This window comes from Parasteatoda tepidariorum, chromosome 12 (assembly GCF_982258835.1).
Source record: "Parasteatoda tepidariorum strain Cologne lab strain chromosome 12, Ptep-v5.0, whole genome shotgun sequence".
NCBI classification, from domain to species: Eukaryota; Metazoa; Arthropoda; class Arachnida; order Araneae; family Theridiidae; genus Parasteatoda; species Parasteatoda tepidariorum.
The window spans coordinates 33,538,338-33,560,082 of NC_141766.1; the positions used below are offsets into that span (position 1 = coordinate 33,538,338).

General features: G+C 30.6%; 1 protein-coding gene across 1 annotated transcript; it reads left to right on the forward strand.

Moving 5' to 3' along the window:
• The first annotated feature begins 1,561 nt into the window (after nt 1-1,561).
• LOC147801009 (major centromere autoantigen B-like) lies at nt 1,562-1,978 on the forward strand. The gene has a single exon (XM_087155722.1). The coding sequence runs from the start codon at nt 1,562-1,564 to the stop codon at nt 1,976-1,978; it is 417 nt and encodes a 138-aa protein (XP_087011848.1).
• The last annotated feature ends 19,767 nt before the right edge of the window (nt 1,979-21,745 follow it).

Here is a 21,745-nt window from a genome sequence, read left to right on the forward strand (position 1 = left end):
AGGATATTAAAAATACATATTTAAGACAGTGATTACTTAAAACCCTGTATTTGTCAACCATTTCTGTTCAAATTAACCAGTGATGTGAATTGGATAGTACGAGAGTATACTTGGGCATATTCATATACGCTATCGTTTTTGCAAAATGAAATTTTTATTCTTGTGAATAAGTTTTTTTCCTTATTTCATTACAGTTGGAGAACAATATATCCACTCTCCGCTTTCTCCGTCGTATCTTTCTAAATGTTAACCCAACACAGAAGACAATGGAATTCCTGAATCAAGTATCAGGGCAAATTGGCTTTCATGTAAGTTTTGAACAACAAGACTCTGCAACTGATTTTTTTTTGCATGAAAACATGGTTAATCCGGTGGATGAGGAATTTTAACATGGAATACATTTATTAATGTGGTTGTTTTGTGTCATAATTACAGGCTGAGGACTAAAAAGTACCTAAGGGTATTTCAGTAGTTTTGTGAATGCATTTTAATATCAAAAATTCCCTTTTTTGAGTAAATTTTTACTTTTTTGAAACATCATTTCGCAATAGATAATGTTAAAAAATAAAATAAAAAATGGGATTTCCATAAGGAAAAATTATATTTTTACAAAAGGTGTTTTTCAAATTTTTTGTAATGCATTTGCAGAATTTATTTTGAGAAAGAAAGAATTGTTTCTGATATTTATTTTAATTTTTTAATATTTATATATTTAATTTTATATATATATATATATATATATATATATATATATATATATATATATATATATATATATATATATATATATATATATATATATATATATATATATATATATATATATATATATATATATATATATATATATATATATATATACATATATATATATACATATATATATACATATATATGTATATATATATATATATATATATATATATATATATATATATATATATATATATATATATATATATATATATATATATATATATATATATATATATATATATATATATATATATATATATATATATATATATATATACAGTGGAACCCGCTTAAAAAGTTCCCTTTTAAGAAGTTTTCCCGCGTAAGAAGTTATTTTTAAAAAAAACCAATTACCATAATGTTAAAGTTAAATTTACTTTTATAAGAAGTTTTTTTCCCGTTTAAGAAGTTTCCACTCCTAATTTCAATTTTTTAAAATTTTATTTAAAATGTCTTATTTAGTTTTAACTTGCCCTTACAAACACATGTATGGGTACTGACCACTGACCTTCATCACTCCTTTGTTACAAAGAAAGGTGACTTATCAGGAACAGGTGTGAGCAAAGGAATGTGAACCTTTAGATGAACTATGAAACTGATAAGAATGTAGGGAATAGCTTTGTCATTGTGTCCACCTTAAATGAATAGCCTGGTGACTCACGAACTTTACTGCTGTCCACACCCATTCAATAACTGAAGAGAAAGATACATCTAAACATTTAGCAGCATTTCGTTGAAAATTTTCTTAGTGTAGGCGCTTATGTTATCTTAAAAATCATCGTAAAAAGTTTGATTTTTGTGGAAAATGTCCTGTAAAGGCATTAAGCGTAAAGCTCTATCTATTGATGACAAAGTAAAAATTTTAAAAGCTGTTGACAGCTATCCTCAATTAACACGAGTTCAAATAGCAAAAAATTTAGATCTTCCTGTTACTACGTTAAATGGCATTATTGCTAAGAAAGACATCATCTTAAACTCTTCTTGTTCCGGTGCATCCCAGAAAGTAAAAAAAGTGAAGAAAGGAAAATACGAAAATATTGAAGAGAAACTGATGATATGGTTTAAACAAGCAAGATCCGCCAACATACCTGTCAACGGAACTCTTCTTAGAGGAAAAGCATTAGAGATTGCGGAGAAATTGAATGTTGATTTTACGCCTTCCAATGGATGGATTGATCGGATGAAAAAAAGAGCTGGTCTAGTTTATAAAACAATTAAATGAGATTGTAACAGCGTTGATTTACAAGAAGCTGAAGAATGGAAAGCTAAATTACCTGAAATTATTTCAGGGTATCAACCAAAGAACATTTTTAACATGGATGAATGTGGACTGTTTTTCAATCTTTTACCAGATAAAACTTTTGCCTTTAAAGGTGAACCCTGTCATGGCGGAAAAAACAGTAAAGAACGTTTGACAATTTTAGTTGGGGCCAGTATGAATGGTATAGAAAAATTACCGATTTTAGTTATCGGTAAATCGAAAAAACCAAGATGCTTTCGAAATGTTAAGTCACTGCCTTGTGATTATGACAGTAATCAAAAATCCTGGATGACAATTAAAATTTTTGAAACGTATTTGAAAAAATTAGACAGTAAGATGCGAAAAGAAAAACGAAACATCATAATCTTCGTAGACAACTGCGCTGCTCATTCCAAGGAGAATAAGTACACTAACATCAAGTTGCAGTTCTTACCACCAAATTCTACTTCTGTTCTACAACCAATGGATCAGGGAGTTATTAAGGTATTTAAGCAGCATTATAAAATGCGACTTGTGAAACGGATGCTGGAAGGACTTGAAAATACTGGAGAGCTAAAAAAAGTCAATATGTTAGAAGCGATTGAGTTAATTGTATCAGCATGGGAATTAATAACACCATCTGCCATTGCTAACTGTTTTCGGAAAGCTGGATTCTCTGACGGAGATACAACTGAAAAATATCTCTTAGAAGCTGAATATGAAATATCAGATGAAGACGAAGAAACAAACGTAAATTTTGTTAATGATTGGAAGTCATTCAAAAATAAACTTAATTTCACAGCATCGTTTGAAGAATATGTATCCGTTGACGACGAAATTTTACCTTGTGATATGCTGACATTAGAGGATATTTGTGATGTTACAAATGATACAGAAGAATTCAGTGAAACTGAAGAAGATATTGCTAAACCACCTAGCTTTTCTGATGCCAGGAAAGGGCTGGATACTTTTAGGAAATTTATTTACACTGTTGAAAATGTACCCCCGGAAATGTTTAAATTTTTACAGCAGTAGGACAATTTTCACTTAAAGGTAGGTGAGAAAAGACAAAAACAAACCACTAGAGACGATTTTTTCTCACAGAAATCTAGTCAATTATTGTAACAACGTATATTACATTGTATGAAACAAAAAATAAAGTAGGTTACTTTGTTTTTATTTATTAGCAATTTTTTTTCTAAATGAATATTAAAATTCAATATTTATTTCATGAGGCTGAGAATTTAATATAAGTTACACAATTTCAAATTTTTTAGTTTTTTATTAATGTGTTTTTAAGTTTCACCGTTTAATAAGTTTTCCCGTTTAATAAGTCGTTTCTTTCCACTCCCTTGAAAAACTTCTTAAACGGGTTCTACTGTATATATTTTTTTTTATAATTAGGGGAAAGTACTAAAGAAACGGACACTATTTTTAGCGAGTTTCTTATAAATTTTTACAATTCCTTGTAAATTTTTGCACAGAGTGGTAAACAAGTTCTTATATAGTATTTATATCGTTATATTGTTATGCATACTTATACGTAAGAATTGAATAAAAATCCTGATGTCTAATAATTTATGACGAAAAATTTTATGAAGTATTAGAGACAAATGGATGCAAAGTCTTAAAAAATTCACAGAATGGGATGAAGTTAGAGCTACTAGTGGTAAGGAATGAGTTTGTCTTCTTCGATGAGAAATCTTTTGCACTGGAATAAAGCCATAAACCTTAAAACCATCTATTGTGATTAGTATTAATTTACGATGAAAAGAATCTTTATTAAAAAGTTAAAAGATGTGTTTAAGTCTGTATGAAACAGGTTTGGGAGAAAGTTTTAACTTTGTTGTTTAAATTTGTTGTGCGATGTTAAGGCTATCAGCCAGAGAATGCTTCTTCGTATATTGGGAATATAGTTCAACATCTGTCTGGCAGAGAAAATCTGTCTGATTTTCAGTTAAAATAGGAATGGCCTCCAAGCTCAACGGATTTTGGGATTGAGGGTTTATACGCTTTGGAAATTTAATGATGCTAATTGCACATATTTGAACTTAACTTTATAACGTTATAGAGATAGTATAGGAATAAATTCTGATGGTTGCAATATGTGTTGCGTGACCAAATTTTCGGAAATGAATAAAGTTCGTAAAAAAAGTCATACCAACCCATTTGCCATAATGATTGTGTCCATGATTTTTTTTACCAGTAATTGAAATCAAAATACTTTACCCATGCGTCACAATTTCTTTTTGAAAGTCTATGAGTAATCAATCAAAATAACAAAAAAATCTTAACGGAGGTATGAAACAAGTTTTTAATGTTAAAAATATATACATAACTTATATAAATATTTTAAAAAGCATAGGCAGTGTATGATATATGCGTTTATAAAGTGTTATTATTAATAATAATAATAGTAATAATAACAATAACAATAATAATAATAATAATAACCCTTGACTCAATCATATAAATTTCCAATGATTTTGTTATATGATTAATACTTATTCATCAACTGAGAAAGACTATAAAAATGTACTGTTTGCTGCATTCTGCTAAGGATTCTAGTTATTTATTCTCACCAAGCTTTAAAATTAGTCATAAAGTTTATCAATGGATGGCGCTGTTGACTAAAAACTATTAAACTACGTTTTCTATTCCATGTAAGACCATCCCTAAAGAAATATTTTCACGAGTGTCAATTAAATTTGTAAATTAACTAATTTTTTCTGTTTGTAATTATTTTTTGTTTGCTTAGTAGTTTTTAGCTTCGCCATCTCTTAAAGAACTTTGTAACTGATTTTGAAACTTGGTGAGACTTAATTTTTTTATCTCCTGAACAAGACAGTGTAAAACGTACATTTTTACCACCTTCCGTAATTCTATCGGACATTTTTGAGACTCTCAGCTTAAGTCAAGAGTTAAAAACTAAGCTGCATTAAAAAAAAAAAAATGAAATTGAACGTTGAAATATGTAGAGGAGAGTAAGGCAGAATCAAGTTGTTGGATAAAACTGGGACACAGCACTTTTGACAATATTATTATCAGAAATCACATGAAAGCAGTTTCAGTTTGTTCCCATTTCATTTAGAGATGAATGAAAGACTGGGAGGGCAATTTGATTGTCAACCGAATAAAATAGCACAAAAGGTTATAAGCTATATGCTAGGCTGAGTGAAAATCCCAGAAAGATTGGATACAGGGTTTCAACATTTAAGGGATGAGACCATGAAGCTTGCTACAATGGTCGTTATAGAATCCTGATCAATATATTTTTCTTCGGTATCTTATTATATACCGGGATTTATTCTACCAGGTAGAATAAAACCTGGTATTGGCACACATTAAAAAAATTATTAATCTCCAATTTTTTTAATATTATATGAAATTTTATTTTGGAACTTAAGGGCAAATTTAATTTTAAGGGCATGTAGCTGCATAAGAAAAAAAAAGAAAATTTAAGGGCATGATATTGTCAAATTTTCTCCTAATAGCATCTCCCATCCTTTTTTTAAGCAAAATTTTCGAAACAATTTATCCAAAGAAATTTGTGGTCTTGAGTTCTTAAGGTTTAGTTTAATTACTAATCCATGAAAATTATCAGATAATATTTTTAAAACATTAAACATAATAATCTTAGCAATATTAAAACAACTCGAATACCTGTTTTGAAAATATATGTAGTTTTTTTTATTTTAATTGTTATTTTAACACTTTTTGAAAACGTTTTTTAAATAAAATATGAATGATAGTGAAAATTTATTTACTACGTATTAGGCTAATTTTTGTTTTCACTGCTATGTTAACATCTTTTAAACGGCCTACAACTAAAATATAAATGATTATGAGAACTTATTTTAATGTATATGAGTTTATTTTTGGTCTTAACCACTATGTTAAAATTTTTTAATTGAACTATATAGTGTAAAAACTATTATGAGTATTATTTCTTTAACATTTTAACTAATTTTTGGTTCCACTATTTTATTAATATCTTTTTAAGCAATTCATTAATAAATTGAATGATAATGAGAATTTATTTTACTACAAATTGATTTATATTTAGATTCAGCTGCTGTATTATTAATTTATTTTTTATTAAATTGCTGCGTTAATATTTTTCAAATGGCCTAAAAATATAAATGATTATGAGAAGTTATTTTAATGTTCAGTAATTTATTTTTGGTTTGAACCAAAATGCTAGCATTTTTTAAATGTGAAAAATGTAAATGATTATGAGCATTAAATCTTCTATATATTAATTAAATTTTGGTCCCCACTACTTTTTTAGTACATTTTTAAACAAATTATTGATAAGATAAAATGAGAATGAGAATTTATTTTTCTATACACATTAATTTATATTAGTCTTAACTGCTGCATTATGATTTTTTAAATGATTCAAGAATGAGATATAAATAATGGTGAAAACTTATTTCACTACTTATTAAATCATTTTTAGTTTTCATTGCTATGTTAACATTTTCAAAACGGCATATGAATGAAGTAGAAATTATTGTAAGAACTTATTTTAATGTATATAAATTTATATGGTTAACATAATAGAGAACACTTTATAAATTTTTTATAATTTTTTGCAATGAGCAATTCATTTGAAACTTTTTTCAAATTTCAAAGTGAGCGTCACTTTTTTCAAAAATACCTATATGTTTCAAGAAATAAGTATTCGAAATTTTTAAGAAAGACTTGTTTACTTCAAACGATACTACGTTAAGAGCATGTTTAAAGATATCATATGGGAGGACATTTTGCGTAATTTTTGTAATTTTTGGAAAGAAGAAATTCATTTGAAAATTGATTCGGATTTCAAAGAAAGTGTCAAATTTTTCATAAATGCAAATAGATGAGGAAATAAATACCCACAATTTTTTAACAGCTAATGTTTAGTCCAAACCATGCTACGCTAAGAGCATTAATATAGTTAACATAATAAAGGATGAATTGCTAACTTTTTAATAATTTTTTTTCAATGAGGAATTCATTTGAAACTTGATTAAGATTAAAAATGACCATCAATTTTTTCAAAAATACTTGATATTTCAAAAAATAGGAATTCAAAATTTTTAAGAAGTAATTTTCGTTCTAACAATGCTGCGTTAAGAGCATACATATAAAAATTAAGGGGGCACTTCGTGAAATTTTTGTAAGTGCATTTTCCAATGAATGTTTTTTCGAATAAATGCTTTTTCCCATGATAAATTCATTTGAATTTTGCTTTAGATTACAAAGTAAGCGTTAAATTCTTCAAAAATACCCATAGATGTGAAGAAATAAATTCTAAAATTTTTTTAAGAAGCATTTGTTTTGTCTACACCATACGACGTTAAGAGCATATATATGGTTACCCATAGATATGAAGAAATACCCATAGATATGAAGAAATAAATTCTAAAATTTTTTTAAGAAGCATTTGTTTTGTCTACACCATACGACGTTAAGAGCATATTTATGGTTAAGATAATGGAGGACATTTTGAGAATTTTTCATTATTATTCGTAATAAGGAATTCATTTGAAACTTGTTTCAGATTTAAAAGTTAGTGGGAAATTTTTCAAATATACCCATAGTGTGTGCTTCTTAAATACCTGAAATTTTTAAGAAGCTCTTTTTTAGTCCAAACCATGCAATGTAAAGAGCTATGCTACGTCATTTCTAACGAGAGCTTATGAATGAGTTTGAACTCTCATTCATACTGAGGAAGAGGGGTGCATCGCCCATCCTATGAAGAGAAGCGTTCATCTCATAGCACTATAGTAAGCGAGATCATCAACACTAAAATTGGGGTGTAACGCTCTTTTTACCACTACTTGTTAACATTTTTTAAACAGCCTGTAAAAACATAAATTGTTATGAAAGCTTATTCTAATGTATATAAATTTATTTTTGGTTTCAGTCACAATGCTAGCATTTATTAAATGGTCTCTATATTAAATATAAATGATTATGAGAATTAGTTCTTCAACATAATAGATAATTTTTGGTCTCAAATACTTCACAAGTATCTTTTAAAGTAATCCATTAGTAAAATAAAATGATAATGAGAATTTATTTTACAACACATTAATTTATATTTGGTCTCAACTACAGCATTATGATTTTACTTAAATGATTCATAAATAAAATGATTCTTAAGCAAAATAATTATGAGAATTTATTCTACTATGTATTAATTCCTTATCATCTTTTTTATGACAAATAATTAATGAACTGTTACAGTCATCATTCGGAAAATAAAGAATATATCTTTACTGGGATGGGATCAGTTATCCTCATAGGGATTACGATCATAGGTAGATTTCCATCTTTTTTCTTTTTTTTCTTATTTCTTTTTTTCTTCTCTGAAGGCAGTGCACTTTTTCTAGCCTATGCAGTACCTCTACACTACGAATGGAGTTAAGAGAACTACAAATTGAAAATGTCTGTTTTTTCAATTTTGTAACCAAGTTCAATGAATATTTTAATGCTTGGAATCTCTCTGAAAGAAATTGGAACTGAAAATAAATTAAAACACATATATTTATTTCGCAATAATTATATGAAACAAATTAAAGTTTCATTTAGCAATAATTGTATAAATCCTTTTTGCAAATTAAAACTTAGCCATTTTATTTAAGAATAATTGCATAAATAAATTTAGATATTTATTTAGTTAAAATTTTTAGTTATATTTATTTATATTTTTTAGTTATATTTACTTAGTTAAAATTCAGATATTTATTTAGTAACAATAGTATAAATCAATTTTAACAAATAAAAGAGAATTTAAATATTTTTTCAGTAATAATTGCATGAATCAATTGTAATGGACTCAAATTTAAATATTTATTTGGTAACAATTGTATTAATCACTTTTAGAAATTAAAATTTAGATATTTATTTAGAAATAAACGCATAAATCAATCTTACGTATTAAAATGTAGATATACTATATTTAAAAATAAATGTTTAAATCAATTTCTACAAATCAGAATTTAATTATTTATTTCGTCATAATTGTATAAATCAATTATAACAAATTAAAATTTAGTTGCATATTTAGCAATAACTGTATGAACCAATTTTAAAAAATTAAAATTTGAATGTTTATTTTGCAAAAATTCAATGGATCAAATCCAATAAGCAAGGCTAAGTAGATACTTAGGTACGTAATTTTAAGTCTCGCTAGAGTTGCTCAATTTGCTATTGGCGACGGTCTGGGAAACATCCCTGAGAATGACCCGAAGACATGCCATCGCAATTTTGATCCTCTGCATACGGGGTCACTTCCCCACATTGGCACCCTGATGACCTGAGTCCGAAGTCGAGCACTTTATTGCAAAACATTTTAAAGAGGGCCGATTCCTCTTACCCTCGGTCCCTACACAGGCTAATGAAAGTGGTCACCCTCCCACTTATTGACCGCAGCCAGTAATGCTTGACTTCGGTGTTTTCCTGGGAACCGTTTCTTTAAGATTAGTCCACTGCAGGACAATAAGCAAGGCTTAGAAACAATCTAAAACGGGATTCTTTTCCAATTGTTGATTTTCAATGATTATTACTTAAACTAAAATGATTTACTTCGGATAAGTTTTTACGATTTTGGGCCCAACTCAAAAAAAAAAAAAAAATGTTTGGTATTCATTCTTGCATTTCGAAATATAACTGTGCATAGAAATCAAACTTTGAAACTTTATGATTTCAGTTCAGCTATACCCTCGGCTAAAACAAATAATTTCCAATTCTGAGTTGTCCTCATTAGGGGTACATTTTAGGCCATAGATATGTACGCAAGACAATTTACTCATTATTACAGACATTTTTTGAAATTTGCTTTTTGAGATTACAATTCAGTTTTCACAAAATTAAAAAAAATTCACTAGATAAAAAAAAAATAAAAGATAAAATCTTTATATGTAATTCGATTTCGAAATTTTTCAATTTAGCTTTCATCGATACTAAACTAAATTATAGATAATTCGCTGATAACCTTTCATTCCGTACGTTTTGCTTTTAGAAATTATTCAAAGGCTTAGAAGTTACACTTAAATATTATGTTCTCACACTAGCGTTGGTTTTGGGTTAAATTCTGATATTAGTTTCCTCGAATTGTGATGTTTATTTGTTTGTTTGGAGTTTTAGAGAATTGCTTTTAAATTGTTAAACCCTGTTTAATTGTTTAACCCTGTTTAAATTGTTTAATAAAAATTCTGCGTAAAACGTAGAATTTTTATTAAACATATTTTTTATACTTTTCTTATTATTTTTCTAATTTAAGTTGAAATAAAGGAAAAATGTTATACCTAGCTGTTTAATAATTTATGGTTAGGAAATACATTAATAATTCGTGCTGCAGTTCCCGCATGGACTTGAGTCCTGTAGCCGATTTACCGCCGCAGCCACGTGGTTATGAAATACAGAATGGGTGTTTTTTTTTCTGCGCTAAAGGTAAAATCTGTCAAAAACAGTACACTTTCAAACAATAATTTTTCAAATTTGCCTTATTTGTAGATATTTAAGTCTAAGAGAATAGATTTACCTTATTGAACTAGTGATAATTATTGACATCAAATCAGTCCATAACTTTTCTTAATTCGTTAACAGCTTATGTTTATCTTTTAATACCCCAAAAAAACGTTAACCATATCTGTAATTTTATTGCTACAATTTTTAATCTACAAAAGAGTTTTAAAATATCTACTTGATGAGCAAATTTTGAAACTGAAGATTCAATATGGTTTAAAAGTTTATAAAAATTATTGCAACTTTCAATATTCCCTTTTCTAGGCTTTAAATTTCATTTTAAAATAGAAAGCGCTTTTCAGTCATCTATTAAATACAGATTTACCTTATTGAGTGAGATAGTTATCGACTTCAAATGAATCCATAACTTTTCTTAATTCATTAACTGTTTTCATCTACCTTTTAATTTGTCTTAAGAAATGTTATCCACATCTGTAACTTTGTTCTTTTTGGGGAAAATGCCTGTTATTTATATGCTACACGTCCTTCAAAACTTGAGAAAATAAAAAATTATAATTATTCAGATGATAAAAAAAGAGTTTTTCATTTTAAAAACATGTCTAACAAAAATTAGTTTTACAAAACGGTGATAATGATTTTATTAAACAATGGTTTAGCATGTTTTGATATTGTAATGGTTCCGTTCTTTTCCATAACTTTTCGTAATTCATTAACTGTTTTCACTTACCTTTCAATTAGCTATAAGAAATGTTATTCACATCTGTAACTTTGTTCTTTTGGGGGCAAAATGATTGTTATTTATGTTACACGTCTTTCAAAACTTGAGAAAACAAAAAATTCTAATTATTGAGATGATAAAAAAAAGGGTTTCATTTTAAAAACATGTCTAACAAAAATTAGTTTTACAAAACGGCGATAATGGTTTTATTAAACGATGGCTTAGCATGTTTTGATATTGTAATGGTTCCGTTCTAGCAGATTAGATTTTAAAAAGCGGATGATTTTATAATTCAGTTAATGTTTTAGCGGCGATGTAGTTAGCTTCAGTAGCTCTGTAGAGCTGTAGTAAGTTTGCCATTTCTCTTGCACTGATCGATAAATTTTTTTCAAATTTTATATTTATACTGACAGCTGTTTAGTTTAATTAAGTAAAGCCTCTACCTTTCAGACAATAAATTTTTTTTTTTATTTTCAAAACATATTCCTAACAAAAATTTGATTCTAAAAAACGGAGATAATGATTTTATTAAAGGATGGCTTTAGCATGTCTTGATATTGTAATGATTCCATTTTCGCATATTTGATTTTAAAAAGCTGCTGCTTTTATAATATAGTTATTTTATTAGTGGCGGCTACTGAAGTAAGCTTTTTTTTAAAATTGTTATATCCACTGATTGATAAAATCTTTTTCAAATTTTAAATTTATGCTGATGCATCTGCTTAGTTTAATTAATTAATGTGCACTAATTAATTAAGTTATCTTAACTTTGCAATTATAACGATGAAGTTTATATTTAAAAGAGTTTGTGAAATTTTCATATGAAATCTGAATATTAGTTACTCTTAGTTCAAAAATCATATATGATGATGCTTTTTTTTTCTCGATCGTTGTCTTTAGGGATGTTATTAAGAAATTTGAAGAGTAATTTATTTTATATTTGTGTTAATAATTTTATAAATTCCTTACACACAGGGGACGAATAACTTGGGGTTGATTTCGACCAAATTATGAGTAAGTAAAAAAAAAAAAAAAAAAAAAAAAAAAAAGGACGACTGTAAACACGTAGAAACATTTTTATTTACCATTTATAATTAAATGCAAGGAACATACTTATTTTAAAAATATTCCCATGATTTCATTTTCTCTTCATTCAGCAAGTTTAAAAAAAAAGAAATTACTTTAAATAAAATTTTATTATCACAGAAAATTTAAATTATATTATTGATCCTAAATATTACAGAAAAGCCGGCCAGGTAGCCGAGCGGCTAGCGCGCCTGACTGCGAAGCCAGTGGCCGCGGGTTCGAATCCCGCTCTGGACATGAATGTTTCTCTCTTGTGTTGTCCTCTGTTGTGTGTGATGAGTGAATGTGGCCCACCCTATGAAAGGGTTTGTGGCAGTGTGGCGTGGGCAATGTTACTCGCCTCCGTGACTTTGGTTCACAGGTGCCCACTGGGTAACGCGAAATGAGTAACAACTCTGGCATCTTCCAAGGCGAAACAAATAAAGTTCAGTGCCTGCCATTTGTAAAAAAAAAAAATATTGCAAAAAAAAAAAGAAATGCTCCAGTCTTGCGTTAATTTGATATAATCATTTTCTAATGCAAAAAACAGTTTTAGAGCAGTTAACAGAGTTCTTCCTTCAAGTATTTTGAATGAAATAAAACAAAACTAAAGAGAAATTTGGATCATTTTAAATATCAGAAAAACAAAGAAAATGTAAAGTTTGGATAATTGGTTTTGAAACTTTATTTCAATATCTCACAGGATGTTCCACAATCACTTTGGTTTCAACAAGATGGTGGTGTTACTCAAATGAAAAGTAGAATGCGTCACACGTGCGATTACGTCAGAAGGACTGAAGCTATAGCAGCGCCACAGAACAGGGATGTAAAGAGCGGTAGTAGGTTGTGCACTGCATATGGTGTTCAAAAGTGAAAACTGTTCGTAGTAGAGGAAATTGATCTAAAGGAAAGGCTTGTTATGAATGGATGCTTTCAGATCAGAACAATGATTGATTTCCTGCTCCAAAGAAGCGCTATAAATTCAACGCATTACTGCAGTACTCTGACGAAACCACGGAAAGCAATAAAAAGCAAACTGCTAGTCTTTATTACACAACAAGTGATAAACTTCATGATAATGCCCAGCCACACATCAGATGACCTTACAAAATTCCTAACGGAAAGTGTTGGAGCACCCACCACACTGTCCAGATTTGTCACCCTGTGACTTCCCGATCTTTGGACTACCTGGAAAGCAATATAGGGGACGCGTTTTCATTCGAATGACGAAGTGAAGGAAGTTGTGCAGGATTTCTTTAAGATTCAAGAACAATCTTTCTACAGCAAAGGCATAGACCTACTACCTAAACGATGGGACCTGCGTTACAACGTCCATGGTGATTTCTTTTCATTCAGATTGTCCACTTTTCACTAGGGCAACCCTTATATGTACCGCATTAGTCACCATACGAATTGACCTTTTATGCACTACATTCAATATTCATGTGTGGTAATATGGTAGGTGCGTACTTTATTTAATTCGCACTAGATCAGTACAATGGGCTATTGGCGACGGTCTGGGAAACATTCCCGAATATGATCCGAAGACATGCCACCACAATTTTGATCCTCTGTAGAGGGGATGGCTCCCCCACTTTGGTAGCCCGACGACCTACGCGCAAAGTCGAGTACTTTACGATAGAACAGTTTAAAGAGGACCGCGCACCCTTGGTCCCTAAGCAGGCTGATCGCAATGGTCACCTATCAGTTTACTGACGGCAGCCATTGATGCTCGACTTCAATGTTCTACTGGGAATCGTATCTTTATGATCACTTTGGAAGGGGGTAATATCAATTGGTTAAAATGTATCTGAGTTTTGGCTCCGTTAGACTTTTTATTATCCGTGAGATGAAATTATGAGGGAGATCCATAAACTATTCAGTTTTGTAGCTGGGATTATTAGTAAATAGATCTAGAAACTAACGAAAATGTACTGTAAAATTGGGTTTATAGGAAGAGCTATTATTTAGTTATTTGAAGCAACCATTTTAAAAAAAAAGCTTTATTTCATCAATAATAGGATGATTTGTTCTTGCCAACCAAACAATAACATTTAAAATAAGCGGGATCACCATGAAAATTGCCTCTGTATGAGGCAACCTAATAGGCAAAAGCTAGTCGATTCGTATATTGCTTCCAGTTCATGCCGATCCGTTTTCCCGTTCAATATCTCTAGTGGTAGACTGATCATATGAGAATTAGGATTTCTTTCTCATCGGGCTAACCATGGGAGGTTTCGATGTTCTCCGTTTCTTGTAATGCAAATGCGGGATAGTTTTATCAAAGAGACCTTCACGAAGGTAAGTTTGTCCCAATGCTTGATCCAAGAGTTCTTTGTCTTCTGGGTTGGGTTACAAATTACAAAGATGTTGAGTTGAATATTGATAATCACAAATCTGATATGGATTGGAAGTAGTTAGATAAAACAAATAAAAAATATTTTGAAAAATATTGATTTGAGTTTATCTAATTGAGTTAAGGAGACCTCTAAATAGCTGACGATAAATTGATCGAAAATACCTTTTTGTCTCTCCTTTCTTAACAAATAGTTAATATTAATTAATTATCATCTGAAAGGCAAACTGTTAAAATTTTTTTATATCATTTAATCATAATTTTGATGAAAATTGTTGTACAAAGATTGTTGTACAAAGAATTGTTGTACAAACATTTCAAAACTTGACCCACAAATTCAGAGAGAGGATGAAAGGCATCAAGAGGAGACAAATCACGTTGAAAACGTGGGAAATCGAGAAAAGCCCACTCAGGCTATGAATGTAGAGAAAGCGAAAGGTGGGGATAATTGTGGTTTGTCCAATTTAAATTTAGAGGTAGAATGCTATTCGTTTTGTATTTCCCGCTTATTCATCCCCTCTGTGCGTAATCACCTCAATGTAACATACACAAAGAAGAGGATAGAATGCGCAAGATCCGTTGCATGGCCTCCTCGTTCACCAGATCTCAATCCATGTGACTTTTTTCTCTGGGGTCACCTAAAATCAATTGTTATGTCGACACACCAGAGGATCTACTAGCGTGGATTGCCGTCGCTTCAATAGACATATGAAATACATTTGGTATCTTGGAGCTTGTCTGGTAATAGTTTTTATGTCGTTGGAGACAGGGCAACGACGTCAAGTATAGCCATTTCGAATTACTCATGTCATAATTGTTCAAATAAATATATATATTTTTTGGTTTGATAGTTTCTGGTATTTTAAGAAGTTGTTTTCCAGAGTGATGTTAAAACCTGCGATTTTCACCCTCTAACCGTATGTTCCATTGTAAGTTTTCATCTTCTTAATCTTTTTTATACACTTTTGGACTTGTCGGTCGAATTCTTTAACACTATGCTTAATGTTTCCGTGAATATCAACATTTTTAGCGTGTCTCACCTAATTAAAACCATTTTAATTTTGAACATAATCAGCCGTAAAGTAGCTTAACCACCTAATTAAGACCATTGTGTCCCACCTAATTAAAACTATTTTAATTTTAAACATAATCAGCCGCAAAGTAACTTATTGTAAACCAAACAAGTATATTAAATAAGTCGATATTCAAACATATATTTACGAAGAATAATTCACTCCTAGCTCTGCCTGGATAGAAAACAAAAATCGAATAAGAAAGAAGGGAAAAAAGGGTCCCATCGAAATAAAGTCACTTCTGAATTCATACACATATTCAGCAAAAATATCCCTCCACATTTATCTATGACTTGTTGTTGTTTCATATGCCACGTGCCAATACCAGAAAATCTGCTATGGGAAACACAGCAAATTTAAGGCAGAGTAGTGCGTCTCATGTTTTTCAGTGGCGCCATCTATGGCCAAGAATACGATTTCAGCCACACACACACGTCACAGCCCATTTTACTGGGAGGACCCCTTCATACTCCACTAATTCATCTACCGATCATAATTTTGACCTAAACCAGGGAATTATCAATCTCCAATCCAATACCCGCAGAGGTATAGATTTGTTAATGGAAACTTGGAGGACTTTGTGACCCCAACAGATTTAACATGCACCAGTCACCATTTAATACACTGGACTTTTTCGGTCGGCAGGATTCGAACTCACGGACACAACATTCTACCAACCAGGATATCCCGGCCTTATCTATGATATAGTTTATTTTCTAATATATATATATTAGAAAATAAACTATACCATGTAGGCCCCCTTTTTGCCCTCAAAACTGCTAACAATCGCCGTGGCATTGATTCCACAAGGTGCTGATAGGTAGTCTGAGGTATCTGGTACGAAACGCTCACCAACTGGTCCTGCAATTCCCTCACATTGCGAGGGGGTAGCGTGGCAGCACGAATTTGGATTTCCAAGTAGGACCACAAATGCTCTATTGGATTAAGGTCAGGTGAATTTGGGGGCCAAGACATGACTTGAAAGTCACTGGAACTTCCTCGAACCAATCCATGACGATACGACCCTTATAACATGGTACATTATCCTGTTAGTAGACACCATCCCACGCAGGGAAAACTGTTGCCATGAATGGGTGAACCTGGTCTGCAACTATGTTCAAGTAGCTTACAGACGTCAGGGATTGTTCTATGAGGATTATGGGTCCTAATGTGCCCTATAAACATTGTTCCTGGGCGAGAAACCATGAAAACCTGGGCGAGCTCATTGTTATAGATGGAGGGTGGTCATAATGTAATGGCTCTTCGGTGTATATATATATATATATATATATATATATATATATATATATATATATATATATATATATATATATATATATATATATATATATATACTAGAAAATAAACTAAAAATATTAATCACCTGAATTGGAATATCAGTAATAGTACACAAGTTTAAAAACACTACAATCTTTGAATAAAATTTATTCTCTACACTCTTTTGATTTCGAAAACTTATATAGCTCCCAACCAATAAAATTCTTGATGACTTTCTTAAAATGCATTGCTTATGATATCTGAATGATAATATTAATGAAGATAACTGGAAATTTCTCGTTCATAGTAATATAAACTACAATTAAACTTTATTTAATGACTGTCTTTTTTAGCAAATTAATGATATCTCTATGGGAAATAATTTTAGTAATAATGCTTAGAATATTTAAATTTTTCTCCGAGAAAATGGAATCGTTAAATCATTTGATAATCTTCCTAAAACTTCCTCCTTTCTCACATTTATTGATGGTTTTTTGGTAATTAATTTTAATGATTTTGAAATTTTAGCTAAGTATATTTATCCAAATGTATTAATTCTTAACAAAACTAATATTTGAAATCTCTTACCAAATTTTCTAGATTTAACTCTAAAAATTCATAAAGACAAACAAATTTCCTTTGAACATTTTGATAAAAGAAATGACTTTATTTAATTTAAAAATTGTATCGATTTTAATTCCAACCTAACCAATAAGGTTTCTTCCAATATAATTACCAATCAGATTCTTAGATTATACAGGAATAATTCCAATTACAAAGAGTTTTTAATGGAGACTGATCCAATTAATAACAGGTCTAATTAATAACAATTTTTCTCATTCATTCCTTCAATTTCCTATAAACAAAATAAAAATAACTTAGAGCACAAATTTATTTTCTTCTGATCATGTTAGCTCAGATTTATTTTTAAGGTGAAACTAACTATAATAAACTATACCTAAAGCCACTGGACGTAATAGTTTGGGAGCATAACCTTTTATACTGGAACAATTAATTAATTAAATAAAATTCTAAGTTGTAGCTCTTATAAAATAATTTTAATTTTAATTGTCCAAGGTAATGAACAGTTTTTTTTAGTAAATACGGATAGGGACTCATACCTATGAATGGACACCCCCAATGATTGCTAGTATTACGTGTAGTCTTTACTTTTATGAAAGAATGTGTGGATTAAAGATAAAGTTTATAAACGACTTTAGATTGACTTTTAACCCCTTAACGATCGGCTAATTTTCAAGAAAACCGTCATAAAAATGCCTATTCTTTGGGCTTTTGTATTTGTATTACGTATTTGATTAGTGCTGCAACTAGTTTAAAATAAACTAACTATCTACAATTACCTTAAAAATATTCTGGTACTGCCATCTGGTGTGTAAAATAAGAAATAAAATGTTTTCCGGGCAAAGGAAATGAATTAGTTTTATTCTTATTGGCGCGTTGCTACTGAACACTCCAGCCCGTCAATATCACGGGAGCGAGAAATAGCGGGAGAAATCTCACTCCGTCATTTTCACGGGAGCGAGAAGGAAGGGGATAAACAATCACCCTATGAAAAAGGAAAGCCAGTAAAATGTTTTATTTCTAGTTTGCGTTTGTATATGAAGCCCTACAAATATTACTAAAATTAATGTTATTTTAAAAATTATTTAATAACTTAACTCTATTCTCTAATGAATTTTATAGCTTTTTTTCCCCACTATGGGTTTTGTGACTTAAATTTTCCTATTATTATTTAACTCATTAAAACCCGGGTGAGGAGAGTTGTTATCAACATTGTCGACTTTCATCTACAGAAAGGTACCCCATCATGGAATGAGTTAACATGTCTCATATACTAGTGAAATGGAATATTTTTACAGTGGTAGAAACTGCTAAAGACCGTTTAACCCATTAAAATCTGTGTGGGGAGAGTTGTTATCAACAATGTCAACTTTCATCTACAGAAAGGTACTCCATCATGGAATCGAGTTAACATGTTTCATATACTTGAGAAATGGAATATTTTTGCAGTGGTAGAAACTGCTAAAGACCGATTAACCCATTAAAACCTGTGTGGGGAGAGTTGTTATCAACAATGTCAACTTTCATCTATAGAAAGGTACCCCATCATAGAGTCGAGTTAACATGTCTCATATACTAGTGAAATGGAATTATATTTTTGCAGTGGTAGAAACTGCTAAAGACCGTTTAACCCATTAAAACCTGTGTGGGGAGAGTTGTCATCAGCAATGTCAACCTTCATCTATGGAAAGGTACCCCATCATAGAATCGAGTTAACGTGTCTTATATACTAGTGAAATGGAATTATATTTTTGCAATGGTAGAAACACTACAGTACTCCCCCATAAGAATTATATCTGTGATAAAATTCGATGAACAGACACCAATAGTAGATTCATTGCTGTTTTGTGAGGAGCCGAGAGACCTGTATTAAGATCACCGTACTGTGGTGTGCTGCTCATGAGGCCGTATTAAGTTCACGGTCGTGGTCGCTCCTGTGTTGCCTTTAGCAGTTGAGTGTATACGTTGTACGGGATCGAGACTGAGTAGCAACAGTGTGAGGAGGTGGATAATGTCGCAGTCACAAGGAGCAAGTCAACTATTCAATATGGATCATCCATTGAAGTAGGCGTGTTCAGATAGAAGTGGGCGTTATTGTCATCTTAGGCGTGTTCATATCGCAGTGGGAGTTTCTGTCAAGGTAGGCATGCTCACATCATGTTCGGGTCACCAATGTGGGGAGAGTTGTTATCAACAATGTCAACCTTCATCTATGGAAAGATATCCCATCACAGAATCAAGTTAACATGTCTTATATACTAGTGGAATGGAATTATATTTTTGCAGTGGTAGAAACACTACAGTACTCCCCCTCCAGAATTATATCTGTGATAGAATTCGATGAACTGACACCAATAGTGGATTCATTGCTGCTTTGCGAGAAGCCGGGAGAACTGTATTAAGATAACCGTACTGTGGTGTGCTGCTCATGAGGTATCCCATCACAGAATCAAGTTAACATGTCTTATATACTAGTGAAATGGAATTGTATTTTTGTAGTGGTAGATACACTACAACCTGAATTTTTTTTTATCTGCCGTGACACACAAAAAAGCTCCTATTAAAAAAGCGATTATTTCTTTTAAGTAAATGAATATTTTCTTCTGTTAGCTACTACTTGATTTTTGAAACGAATAAAAAACATTTGCTTGATGTGAAAGTAGTCCTTTGTGAAATCAGAAGAATTCTCTTTGATTTCTCACAATTCCCGTGACGTATATGTCTCGTAAGGACGAAATGGGTTAATATGTTTCTTTCAAAGACATCAGCACTCAAATTTTGATATTTTTACTAATTATTTTATACTATAAAGCTTAAAGCAAATTATATTGCTGTAAGATTAGTCTACTTGATTTTAACGGCTTCTTTATTTATTTTATTTGCTAAGTTTGTGTTTTGATTTTCTTCTTTTATTTTAAACTCCTTTTTAATTACATTATTTTTATTTTGTTTTTTCGAGGCATAGGCGCATTATAAGGAGTAATTTTTATCTTATGGTGATTAGTCAGAATTTTGAAATGTCTCTCGAGGAGGAATCCGTCTTGATGATAAACTTTACTTTTTTTTTCATTAAAATTATTGTATTTCTAATTCTATTATATTTCTATATATACATATTCTCTCTCTCTCTCTCTCTCTCTATATATATATATATATATATATATATATATATACACCGAAGAGCCATCACATTATGATCACTCTCCATCTATAACAATGGGCTCGCCCAGATTTTCATGGTTTCTCGCCCAGGAACAATGTTTTCATGGGGCACATTAGGACCCATAATCCTCATAGAACAATCCCTGACGTCTGTAAGCTACTTGAACATAGTTGCAGACCAAGTTCACCCATTCATGGCAACAGTTTTTCCTGCCGGGGATGGTGTTTACCAACAGGATAATGCACCATGTCATAAGGGTCGAATCGTCGAGGAACATTCCAGTGACTTTCAAGTCATGTCTTGGCCCCAAAATTCACCTGACCTTAATCTAATAGAGCATTTGTGGTCCTACTTGGAGAACCAAATTCGTGCTGCCACGCTACTGTCGCAATGTGAGGGAATTGCAGGACCAGTTGGTAAGCGCTTGGTACCAGATACCTCAGACTAGATATCAGCACCTTGTGGAATCAATGCCACGGCGGGTGTTAACAGTTTTGAGGGCTAAAGGTGGTCCTATATGTTATTAGCAGGGTGGTTATAATTTAATGGCTCTTCGGTGTATATATATATATATATATATATATATATATATATATATATATATATATATATATATATATATATATATATACAGAGAGGGAGAAAATATGGAAGAAAAGATAAGAGGAAAAATTAGAAAAATAAAATATTTAAACAATTTAAATTTTTTTTTAAAAATTTATTAAAAAGAATAAAAGATTAAATGTTGGAAAACAAAATAATGAAAATATATACCCTCGTCATCAGTTTACAGTATTATAACCGCAAAAAGGAGTGTTTACTAAAATTGTATTAATATAGCCAAAGCAAAATATATCAATACAATAGTGTAAGGAGCACCAAAAAAATGAAGTGGAAATAGAACAAATTATGTAAAAAATACAAAATAAAACATATCAGGCAAAAGAAATGCAGAATAAAATATAAAATGTTATATATAAAGCTAGTAGCAAATTCTAATGAATTTACACATACCGGTATCCTTCAAAAATGA

Excerpts from the sequence above, each read along its gene's own strand:
- LOC147801009 (XM_087155722.1), top strand. The coding sequence starts at position 1,562 with ATGTCCTGTAAAGGCATTAAGCGTAAAGCTCTATCTATTGATGACAAA.